Source organism: Monodelphis domestica, chromosome 7 (genome assembly GCF_027887165.1).
Source record: "Monodelphis domestica isolate mMonDom1 chromosome 7, mMonDom1.pri, whole genome shotgun sequence".
NCBI lineage: Eukaryota > Metazoa > Chordata > Mammalia > Didelphimorphia > Didelphidae > Monodelphis > Monodelphis domestica.
In genome coordinates, this window is record NC_077233.1 from 55,117,628 (window position 1) to 55,130,339 (window position 12,712).

The 12,712-nt window shown below is 39.4% G+C and overlaps 1 protein-coding gene across 3 annotated transcripts in view; it reads left to right on the forward strand.

The window, feature by feature from the left end:
• SYN2 (synapsin II) overlaps window positions 1-12,712 on the forward strand; it is a 258,206-nt gene that overhangs the window by 59,128 nt on the left and 186,366 nt on the right. The window contains exon 1 of one of the 3 annotated variants that reach the window (XM_056804672.1): window positions 9,393-9,644. The exons of the other annotated variants lie outside the window; for them this stretch is intronic. Coding sequence (XP_056660650.1) covers window positions 9,457-9,644 — 188 coding nt within the window. The 5' untranslated portion in view covers window positions 9,393-9,456. Of the gene's footprint in view, window positions 1-9,392; window positions 9,645-12,712 lie in introns of those variants that run through there. 3 annotated transcript variants of the gene reach the window in all.

The following is a 12,712-nucleotide window of genomic DNA, read 5'->3' on the forward strand; positions in this document are numbered from 1 at the left end:
GCTACCCCAAATAATTTACATTCTTTTCTTTAAAACCCTTATCTTCTGACTTAGAATCAATATTGTGTATTGGTTCCAAGGCAGAAAGGCTAATCAACTGAGGTTAAGTGACTTGCCCAACTAGTAAGTATATGAGTCCATATTTGAACCCAGAACCTCTTCTCTCCAGCCCTGGTTCTCTATCCACTGAACCACCTAGCTGCTCCACTAATTTCCATTCTAACAGATTGGGTACAGTTTTGACAATGTAATGTTTCTCTTAAACCAATGTAGGAATTGAGTAAACTCAAGGACCAGCAGTGTCCCCCAACCCAGCTTTTTAGTGATTCAGGCTAGAGATGCGAAGGCCATTTTTTCAAGATGGGTTGAGCCTCAGAGGACATCCTTTGAGTGACTGTCTAGGTGGGCTATGAGATCATCAGGAAACAGAATGCTTTTAATGGGTATCAACTATGGACTGAATGTTGTTGAAATCCCAAACTATGCCCAGAGGCAGACTTTTCTTGCCTTTTACGCTGAAGGAAATAACTTCCCAGTTTAGCTCTTGAGATAAACTATTAGCAACATCCTTTCCAGACAGATGGGACATGTTTTTACTAGAATGTCTCTATTACCTCCTCTCCCGGAGAAGTGTTTATAGAGGATCATAGCTAGAAGGCACCTAAGAGCCCATCTAGTCCACTCTCTTCATTTTACAGATGTAGAAACCAAGGTGTTAAGTGACATTAAAATGTATGCTTCTTTAGGGCACAGATTATGATGTTTCCTTTTTTGCCTTTATTTAATATATCTATAATATTTATAGATATTAATGCATAGTATTCTGGCACATGAAAAGTGCTTGATAGATGCTTGTTGATGGACTGACTAGAACCATTACCATATATAGCCTGGCAGACAGGCGAGTATACTTGGAAGACCTACCTCTGCAGCATTATATAGCATAGAAAGCCCTGTATTTGTTGAGAGCCAAGTCTAGAGATGGGAGGTCCTGGATTAAAATCTGGATTCAGATATTTCCTACTGGTGTGACCCTGGGAAAGTCACTTAGCCCCCATTGCCTAGCCCTTACTGCTCTTCTGCCTTAGAACCAATCCACAGCATTTGGTTTTAGGGCAGAAGGTAAAGGAGGAAGAAAGAAAGAAAGAAAGAAAGAAAGAAAGAAAGAAAGAAAGAAAGAAAGAAAGAAAGAAAGAAAGAAAGAAAGAAAGAAAGAAAGAAAGAAAGAAAGAAAGAAAGAAAGAAAGAAAGAAAGAAAGAAAGAAAGAAAGAAAGAAGAGAAAGAAAGAAAGAAAGAAAGAAGGAAAGAAAGAAAGAAGAAAGAAAGAAAGAAAGAAAGAAAGAAAGAAAGAAAAGAAAGAAAGAAAAGAAAGAAAGAAAGAAAGAAAGAAAGAAAGAAAGAAGAAAGAAAGAAAGAAAGAAAGAAAGAAAGAAAGAAAGAAAGAAAGAAAGAAAGAAAGAAAGAAAGAAAGAAAGAAAGAAAGAAAGAAAGAAAGAAAGAAAGAAAGAAAGAAAGAAGGGAGGGAGGGAGGAAGGAAGGAAGGAAGGAAGGAAGAAAGAAGGAAAGAAAGAAAGAAAGAAAGAAAGAAAGAAAGAAAGAAAGAAAGAAAGAAAGAAAGAAAGAAAGAAAGAAAGAGAAAGAAAGAAGGAAGGAAGGAAAGAAAACTCCATATTTGGAAACAAAAGACCTGGGTATGAATTCTAGCTCTGCTATTTTGCTGCCTGTGGTCTCATCTAGGTCTTGGTTTCCTCATCTATACATTGAGGACATTGAATTAGATGACCTCTAAGGTCCTTTATAGCTTCAAATGTTATAGTATTATACATAATTCTGAAATTAACTTCTTCAAAGTTCAAAGGATTGTGTGTGGCCTTTGAGTTCTAGAGAGCTTGAGTAGGGATACTGTTCCAAGGATCATTAATATTGTTTGTGCCATGATGGCCCCCTTAGTTAGGGAGGTTGGTAAAACTGGTGGACCCTGTCTCAGAATCATGTTTCTAATGCATTAGGTAAAATACAGAGGACTAAAAAGGAAGCCAATTTATATCTGTCTATCTATCTATCTATCTATCTATCTATCTATCTATCTATCTATCTATCTATCTATCTATCTGTCTGTCTGTCTGTCTCTGTGTCTATCTTCTATCTTTTTATCTATGTCTATCAGTCTATCTATGTCTATCTATATCTGTCTCTCTGTCTATCTAGCTGTCTGTTATCTGTTTGTCTCTGTGTCTATTTATCTTCTATCTTTTTATCTATGTCTATCTGTGTCGATCTTATCTATCTGTCTGTCTGTCTATTTAGTTAGCTCTCTATCATCTATCTCTCTATCTTCTTTCTTTTTATCTGTCTCTATCTAGTTGTCTGTCTGAAATTTGTCTATTTGTGTCCATCTATCTTCTTTCTAGCTTTCTATATCTATCTATCTATCTATCTATCTATCTATCTATCTATCTATCTATCTATCTGTCTGTCTGCCTGTCTATCTCTCCTTTCCTCTCCTCTCATCTCATCTTCTCTTCTCTTCCCAGCTATTTATCAAATCATCCATTTATCTGTCTATCTTGTCTATTATCTATCAATCGGTAGTTATATCTACATCTATAAACATAGATATATATGGAGAAATGTATTTAATGCATAAATAAATATATAAATCTGCATCATACATTTTTGAGGGTTGTACATATTTGCTAGTATATGCCACAATTTAGAATCTGATCCCGGTAGGGGAAGGGATCTTCCTCCCCTCCTCCCCATACATAAATGTGATTTTTCCCCCCATCTTGAGTAGGACTGTTATGAATCATCCTTCCAGTCATGCACACCATCCAAGCCTTCCCACCCTGGGTAGATGATCCATTTGCCCTCTGGAGACCTGCTTCTTGGAGTTTTAACATCCTGGGGGTACCAAAGCCTCCCTCAGGTGTCTGCCCTCATCTTCCCTCTCAGTCCATGACCTCTTCTGATCCCTCATTTCCTGGATACTCTTTTACATCACTTTTTATGTACAAGCCATCTTGGTAATCCGCTCCAGCCTCCTTATGCCCACCATCAGTCTCTCCACTGCCCTTGAGGTCACTGGCAATTTTAATTCTTTGAAGACTGCAATGTTCTGTTATTCGAAGCTATAAAACATCACCCAAAAGAACATTGGTACTAAGAAAAGGCCCTTCCCAGCAGCAGAAAGGTTGGGTCTGTTGAGTGTGCTGCAGTTTCTCACATACAGCCTATCATGCTTTATTCTGCTTACTCAGTCCTGGACTGAAGGGCTCGTGGTCCATCAGTTATTCCGTGGGCTGCCCATGCAACTAGGTATCATGGACCAGACCACTGACTCTCTTCATCCACTTGGTTTTTCCTTTATGACTTATTTGGCCAGATGTCTTTTGAATGGTTGAGGTTCTCCTTGCAGGGGCTGTGGAGTAATCTTTGGCTTGTTGAAGTTCTGGATTGCCTGACCCAGAGGCAAGAGCAAGTAAATAAGTTAACGTGTGCCAAATGAATTTAGGGTTGGTAGTACAGTGGCCAAAGTGCTAGACCTGGAGTCAGGAAGACCAGAGTTCAAATCTGACCTCAGACATTTATTAGCTTTATGACCCTGGTCAAGTCATTTAATCTCCATATGCCTCAGTTTCCTCAAGTGTAAAATGAACATTATAATAGCACCTACCTCCCAGTGTTGTTGTGAGGATTAAATGAGACATTTAGTGCACTATATGTAAATCCAGGATCTTCTGTATCTAGATCTGTCTCTTAATCCACTGAGCCCCCAGTTAACACACCCCCAACACCTCACTGTCTTATTATAAAAATTCAGGATCTATCCTTTAATTTATGTGCCAGGCACATAGCAGTCAGATAGGAACATCATCAGATGTGCCCATAACATCCTTTTCTGCCCTCTCCAATTTATAATGGAACTTTCCCCATAAAATATTCAAAACAGCACAAGAGCTTTCTTCTCTAAGACAGAAATTTTGAAAGGAAGATGGGTCAGGCTGACATCAGCACCAAGTTTCTGCGACAGCCCACTTTATTTAGCCGTGACACAGTGCAGAGCAGGGAGCCCTAGATTCTCATTCCAACCCTGCTTCTCATTCACTAAACAATAAACAATTCAATTTCATCTTAGTAGATTCAACCCAATATTCTAGCATGTTGATGACTGTCCCAAGACTGACCAGTTAGCCCTCCAAGCTTCGAGTCAGGCCTAGAGATGGGAGGTCCTGGGTTCAAATTTGGTCTCAGACACTTCCCATCTGTGTGACCCTGGGCAAGTCACTTAACCCCCATTGCCTAGCCCTTACTTATCATTCTTCTGCCTTGGAACCAATACCCAGTATTGACTCCAAGACAGAAGGTAAGGGTTTAAAAAAATTAAAATTAAAATTAAAAAAAATCTGATAGGCAAGCTATGATTCATAAAGGATGACATGGCTTTTCATGCTCAAGAATGTTCAACAGCTCCCTTTTGCCTCGAGGACAAAATATAAACTCAGCCCTTTACAGTCTGATTCCAGGCTACCTTCTAGACAGTTCCCAATGACTAGTCCCTTCCTGCATTCTTTGATCCAGCCATACTGTCCTACTTTCTATTCCTCCAATTTGGTAGCTTTCTTCCCAGGTCCTGCATGCTTAGAATGGACTCCCTCCCTCTCTCCCACCTTCTGTAAACTTCTTTACAGCAGGAGAGATTTCATATTGTCTTTGCATCCTTGGTCCCTAGCACGATGCCTAGTATACAGAAGGTGCTTAATAAAGACTTGATGTTAAGATCCGTTAAGATTCAACTTGGTTGTCTTCTCCTAGAGGAAGCCTTTTCTGATTCTCTGAAGTTGTAGAGTTACATTTTTTCTCAAATTATCTTACATTTGCTTATCCGTGTTGTTTCCCCTGGGAGATTCTTGAGGGCAGGAATGATTTTTTTCTTTTATCTTTGAATTTCCAGGTGCTTAATAATTATTGACACATAGTAGGCACTTAAATGCCTCCAGTGAACTGGTTTACTGTGAGATGGTCACATTTCACTGAGTCAGTCAAAGCTTTTTCATCCAAAAAAAGTCAATAACAGTATTTTTTACAAAACATTATGCAAATATGGGGGAGGTTATTTGTGGATGACATTAATAATAATAATAATAATAATAATAAATGGTGATTATCTAGTGTCTTAAGGTCTGAAAACCACTTTATGGACACTTTTTCATTCGATCCCTCCTACTTAACCCCATTAAATGAATACCACAAGCGATATTATTGTCATTTTATAAAAGAGGAAATTGAGGTTTGGAGATTCAGAAATGTTAAAGAAAGAAGGAAACAAGCATTTATTATGTACCTACTATGTGCCAGGCACTGTACTAATTGAATTATAAATGATCTCTCATTTAATACTTACAAGATCTGTGCCATTATGATCCTTATATTTTAAAGGAAAATTATTTATCCAGAGCCACATAGCTAATGTTTAAGTGGAAATTTTGTATCCTTTGAACTTCATCTCCCAGAATTCTTCCCTTGTCCCAAGAATTCATTTCCCTTTCTGTTTACTTGTGTCCTTTACATTATGGTTTTCAAGCTGTGGACAACACTTCCTTCACTCTCTTTTTCATGTGTGAGGCTGGTGAGCTCTCTCTGTTTATCTAGACTTTAATTTTCCTTTGCTTCAAGTTTTATTATTAATAAATCTTATAAATATAATACTTATAGTATTGGATATTAATTTTTAAAATTTACACTAGTAAGTGTCTGATGTATAAGAGATTACAAAATATGATTTGGGATGATTTCTTTTTTTAATTATTTTATTTTAATAACAAATTTCTGCATAAGTTTTTCAAAGTTATATGATCTATATTGTCTCCCACCTTTCTTCCTTCCCTTTTCTTGGAGCTAACAAATAATTCAATTTGGGTTATACTTATATCATCATGCAAAATATATTTTTATATTATTAATTTTTATAAGTGAATAGTCTTATAAATCCAAAACCCTAAATGACTTGGGATGATTTCTAAGGTCCCTTCTAGATATTAAATTCCGTAACTCCTTGAAATCATGAAAGAACTAGGAATAGGGAGAAGATAAAAAATGAGGTGGGTGGGGGCTGGGGCCATATTGCAGTGGGCTTTGAAAGCCAGCCATAAGAGTTTGGCCTCGGTTCAGTAAGGCTGCTGGGGGCAGAAGAGTGACATGATGAAAGGGACAACTTAGAATGATTTTTCTGAGGCTGTGAGAAGGACAGATGGGATGGAGGTAAAACCAGAGGGAAAGAGCTTACTTCTAATTTCATGGGAATAATGCCATTTGGAAGTGGGGAGGGCCTGGGGTAGAGAAAGAACTGTGAAAACAGAGGGTGACTGAAGGAAAATTTTTTTTTAATGACAAAATTTGGCAATAGAGGCACTATTTGGAGTCAGAAGCCCTGGCTTTAATGACTTAAATCTTATCAGAAAGCCAATCCTCCAGGATTTATTAATTTACCAGTAATATGTGAGGCACTGGGTATATAAATACAGAAGGGGGACATTCTCTTGCCCCCAAAGATGCTTACCTTCTCCTTCTATTGTTATTTCCATCTTACATTCAAGGAAGCTGGGATGACTTGCCCAGGGTAACACAACTAGTAAGGGTCTCAGGCTGGATTTGAACTCAGGTCTTCTTGATGACAGCTCAAACCAATGTAGTGCTTAGCCACTTAGATTGATGATTCCCATATCCAAACTGAAAAACAGAGTAGCTTTCCTAAGCTGGTGTAACCTAGACCTTAAGGACAGATAAAAGATGGCGGGACTATGAGGAAAGGTTGAATAGTTACCTGAGCAGTGGGATAACATTAGAAGAGGGAATGAGGAAGAAGAAAGTTGTTCCAGGGGTTGAATTCATAGGATGACCGAGTTAATGTTAGCCATTTACCTCCTGGAGTTTGTCTAATTAAAGTCCATATTTCCATGGGGTTTGAAAACAATAAGGAGCCAGAGGGAATAATGGATCAGAGTATTTATAGCCAAAGGACCAAAGAAACAGAGATGTGTCTACTAGGATTGCTTCCCTGCAGTGTTCAAACAAATGAGTTTCAGGGGCAGCTGGGTGGCTCAGTGGATTGAGAACCAGACTTAGAGATGGGAGGTCCTGGGTTCAAATATGGCCTCGGATACTTTCTAGCTGTCTCTGGGCAAGTCACTTAACCCCCATTGCCTAGTCTTTGTCACTTTTCTGCCTTGGAACCAATACACAGTATTGATTCTAATACAGAAGGAAAGGGTTTAAAAAAATCCCAATCCATAGAAGTTTGGGTTTGGCTCTTCTTCTGGAAGGGTCTGATAGCAGTTAGCTCAGTGGTTTAGGGCACACATGGAGTGTGGCTTTAGGGAGACCCCAAACCTCCTCTCTGTGTATCATAGACCTGGCTGTAGACTATCCCCTGTCCCTAATCCAGATGCCACAGACTTAGGTTTTCCCTAATGATTTCTGGGACTTGGAGGAGACTAACAACTGGGGTAAATCAGGAAGAAACTCTTGAAGGAGATAGCATTTGAGCTGAACTTTGAAGGGAGTGGAGGGTTCCAAGAGGTCCAGGTGGCAAGGAAGAATGTTCTAGATGCAATTCTGGCAGTTACTGCCTGTGTGGATCACTTGAAGACTTTGGGTCTCAGTTTTCCCATCTGTAAAATAGAGACAATCTTGGTCTGACCATGCCCATTGATTGTTTTTCCAAATCAGGTCCCATGAGCCCTTAATCAGGCATACCCCTAACTCTGGCCATACAGCTTGACCCTGACCTCCCATTCTGAAGCTATCCCAGTCTCCGGACATGGATCAGTAATGTCTGCCTCAGATTTTGCAGGGCATACAGCGATCATATTATCCAAAGAGTCATTAATCTTTAAGAACTTGACAACTGACAATTGAGAAGAGCTAATTTCATTGTTAATCAGTCTCTGAAAGGAGATAAATATTACATCTGTTAACTTATAATTTCAGCACTTTCTGAGCTGATTAAAGCAGTTAATAACACTGATTAGTCAAAGGCTGCCTTGTGATACCCCTGATTATCTTTTCTTATGCAGTACTCTAACTGGCCATGGCATTAAATAGCTAGAGAGTCTCTTTGGTTGGGGGTGGGTGACAAAGGAAGACCTAGGAGAACCTTTTAACATGTCACTAATCAAGAGCTATTGTCCCAGATATTTTGCATTTCTATAATTTAAAAGATGTAGATGATTTTAGTAACTATTTTGGGGGCTTTCCCTCCCTTTCTTTTCCATTTTGGTATGTATTATTGTTTGCTTCTTTTTAGAGACTTGTATGTGACTTCTTTCCCTTTCTTTCCCTCTTTTTCATTAATAATTCATATCTCAGATGTTCTGGAAGCCCTGAATTGGGTTTCAGGAACACTTTAGAAACATCTCTGACCACCCTCAAAATGCCTACAGCATATTTTCTTTCTATCCTAATTAATCCTAATAAAAACATTCTATCCTAATACTGGGGTAGGAAAAAAGGTCAGTAATTGTCCAGTTTTTTGGAAGAGGAGACTTGGGTACTTTGAGGAGGAGGCATGTAAAAGTGAATTGAATGTTCTTTCAAGTCAATAAGCATTGAAGACATCTCTGGTTTTAGGAAAAGAAGACCTGGGTTCAAATTCTATCTCTGTTCCTATCTATATGACTTTGGGCAAGTAATTTATCTCCTTTTTCTTATGAGTTAAATCATGAGGCTGGACTAGATGGCTTATCAAGGCTCTTATACCTCATAATTTATGATCATAATGGGCATATAGTCCTGTGGTCTTCTGCTCTCTCTCCCCTTGCCTCCATCCAAGCCTTCTCCAAATCCCCTGGGTCACTGATATTTTTTTTACCCATAACTTTTCTTTGCACCCAAGTTGGCAACCTGGATAGTTAAAGTTCTAAGATGTCATTGAAGACCACCACAAGAAGAAAAGTTGGATTTAGAGTGAGAAGAAGACCTGTGTTCAAATTCTACTTCAGGACACTTATAGGATCTGTGATTCTGGGCAAGTTTTTAACGACATTTAAGTAACCTCTAAGACTTATTTTCCTCAACTGAAAAATGAAAATAATAATATTTGTAGAGGGGGCAGCTAGGTGGCTTGGTGGATTGAGAGCCATGCCTAGAAACAGAAGGTCCTGGGTTCAAATGTGGATCCAGATACTTCCTACCTGGGCAAGTCACTTAATCCCTATTGCCTAGCCTTTATTATTCTTCTGACTTGGAACCAATATACAATATTGATTCTAAGACAGAAGGTAAGGGTTTAAAAATATTTCTAGAACAAATTATTTTGATGCATTTTTCTATTTATTGACCTCAATTCTCCCCTCCTCTGAGTTTTCTTGAAATTCCAAACTCTTTGAGCAATCCTGCCTTTTCCTGCCAACAGTGAGTTCAGGCTAGTTGCTCATTGCCTGCATCCTGGGGAAAAGATGTCCATCGATCATTCACCTAATGGGTCCCTGGGGGTTAATGAGTGGACTGGCCATCTGTTGGCTAGAATCTGCTTGGTAATTGGAGCCCAGGACTCAGAGTCTGGCTGTGTGGGTGAAGAGTCATTACAGCTTAGCTTGAATGCCTTGGCTGCTGTCTGTATGCTCAATGATTCTGTCCTGTTAAGGTAAGAATTCTAACTTGCCATTTTTGCTGCCCACATTCTTATCAATCATTCAGTCCTAAGCTTGAGTTTAATCAGAGACTTTCCTCAGTGATAGTTAATGTAAAGGCAGGGAAATCATTCCTAGGACATCAGTGTTGGAAGGAACCTTAGAGATCAGCTAACTCAGTTCTTTCTCTTTATAGAGAAACTGAGGCCCAGGAGCATAGAGGAAATGATTAGTTTTTAGTGGGTCAGGGAGAATTGAGAGGGATACCCCATAGCCTGAAGAGGGCAGACCTGTGGGGTGGAGGGAAAAGGGGAGAAGTAGGCAATAGAGAGAAGTAGTGATCTTGGGAGAGGGGATGGCAGGGACAGGAGCTCTGAAAGGGAGACAGGAAGTTGCCAAAAGCCAAGAAGAGACAAAATGTATAGGCCTAAGCACCTTATGGACCATACCCACTGGTTTGGGTCTTCCTGTCCACCTCTCTCTGTAGGACCTGGAGTAGTTCCTGAGAAGCATCAGGAGAAACAATGAGCCGAATGTAAGCTCCTTGAAGTCAGGGACTAGTTTTAGTTTTTGTATTTGTATCCTTAGCACTTTGAGGGGGTCTTGCCCATGATAGTTACTTAAATGTTTGTTGAATTAAATTGGATTGCAGTCTCATTTCTCTAAAGGGGTGTAGATCTATGGTGAAGGATCATCATTGGGCCTGTTGTCACAATGTTGGTTGTTTTTGCTTAATTACTATCATTATTATTTTGTTACAAGAAAGAGTAGGAGTAGGGGTGGTGTATATCCTGAAATGACCACAATGTGAAAACAAAAGACAAGCTCAAATAAAGCTTGTTTTAAAAAGCAAATAAACAAACAAACAAAAAAGAAACTGACAGACAGGTAGGTGGATGGATGGGTGGATAGATAGGTGGTTAGATGGATGGATGGATGAATGGATGGATGGATGGATGGATGGATGGATGGATGGGTAGATATTTGGATAGGATGGATAGATGATGGATAGATGGATGGATAGATAGATGGGGAGTTGGTTAGATAGGATGGATGGATAAATGGATCAATAGACATATGGATGGATGGATAGATAGGTAAATAGATGACATTGGGAGGCTTGGGGTGTGGTGCATGATGTGAGCAGTGTGTCTCATGTACACTCCAGCACAACCACATTAACCCCGACACCTCTATTAGCTCATCTACTTATTAATTTTCTTTCTTTCTAGGTTCAAAGATGGTTTATTAGGTATGCTCTGAAATAGCCTCTGGAATTACCAAAATGACAGAAATGATCTCTCTAATCAACTTGTCCCTGCCTGTCTGTAAAACCAGGGAAATCCCCTTTCTCCCAACTGGCTTCCCTTCTCTCAATCTCAACCTGGCAATTTAGACAAAAATCACGGCTATTGATTATGCAATTTTTATCAGTGTCTATTAATGTAGACCCTAACACAAACATTTAAACAATGTAGAAAAACGTGGTTGAGGTTTGCAGCCAGGGACACCTATTCTCTCCTCTTCCCTCCCCCATCACTGAAGAAAGAGATAAAGTTTCAAACCCTTGAATGGAAATTTCTTCCAAACTGTGGTCTGGAAAAACAAGAGTTCTTGATTGAACTTTACTTTTCTCACAACTGCTGGGGCCTCACTCCCATCCACTTTTGCCATATGCCCATCCATGTGTCCGTCATACTGCCTGTCTGTTTCCCCATCACTTTCTGGTCGACATAACTATTTTGGTTGTGTAACTTCTTCCTCTTCCAAAAGTGCCCTCCCAAACTTGGATAGAATTCCCATTTTTAAAGTCACTGAAACCCTAAAACAAATCGAATTTCCTGGATGCCTGTGAATAATGGAGCCCAAGGATTCATTACCAGTCCAGGAAGGTCCTTCAAAGTCTCTGTGATCCCAGAGAAGTTCTCCTAATCTTCCTGATCTTGGCAAATGATTAAATAAAGATGAATTGAACTTGGTTCAGAAAGAGGTTGCTATTGACCCAGAATACTAAAATTGAATCCTGTAACCCACATAAAGACTTATTAAGAAGCCCTATCTCCCTGCCTTCACCTGGGTGAATCACAGAATTAACTTTACCCTCCAGGCAGCGTCATGAAAGATCTGTGCTCAGAGAAAGCAGTCTAGTCTGGATGGTCATTTAATGGAGACAGAGCTCTCCTTGGCCAGAGTTTAAGAGGATTACAGTGTTTGTACTGAGAATCAATAGATGTTTATACAGGGCCTCCAGGGAAAGACTAGTATAGCTCCAAAAGCAAGGAGCCCAATTGCCTTTATTTGGGATTGGCTATATGAATAGGCATATGAGATATTCTGTAAACAAACAGAAGGCACCAGGGACAATGTGTGCACTTATTAGCAATAATCGGTTGGCCCAACTGGCATAAATGATAGGACAGTTAAAATGATGCCTAGCTAAGCCTTGGCAGTAAACAGTGGTAGAGAGAGGGGGAACTCCAGGGATGGGAGATGCGTGTTTATGGGATAGAAGAAAGTACTCAGCCTGGGACCTAAGCATAGGAGCAGACCATATATTTACTTTGGGGTGATTGAGATGGTTGATATTTTATTTAGTTAATTATGCCCCCCGCAGTTAACAAGAATCGACTTCTTTCTCCCACTTTGAACAAAAAGGAAAAAACAAAAACAAAAACAAAACCCTTGTAACCCATGAGAATAGTCAACTGAAACAAAATGCTACACAGACTGTGTCTAAAAAAAGTAGGTTTCATTCTGTACCTTGAGTCCATCACTTCTGGCTGACAATGTTTTCTTTGGACCACGGCTATGCCAACAGAGGGGCTACACCATGTTTACCCACTCGTTGTGGCATTTGTTATTTGGGCATGTCAAGCCTTAGTTTGCCTCTCTGTAAAAACTAGTACGTTGAACCAGATGGTTATTTCCAGATCATAAATTTGTTGATCCCAAATACCAATGATAGGAAATGCTCATGTTTCAAAATTCTGAACCAGGCAGGAATCATTTATAATCCCTTAGTACATTTCAAATATTTTAAATTTTTGTCTAATTTGATTGAGAGACAGCTTGTGGTTGTGGA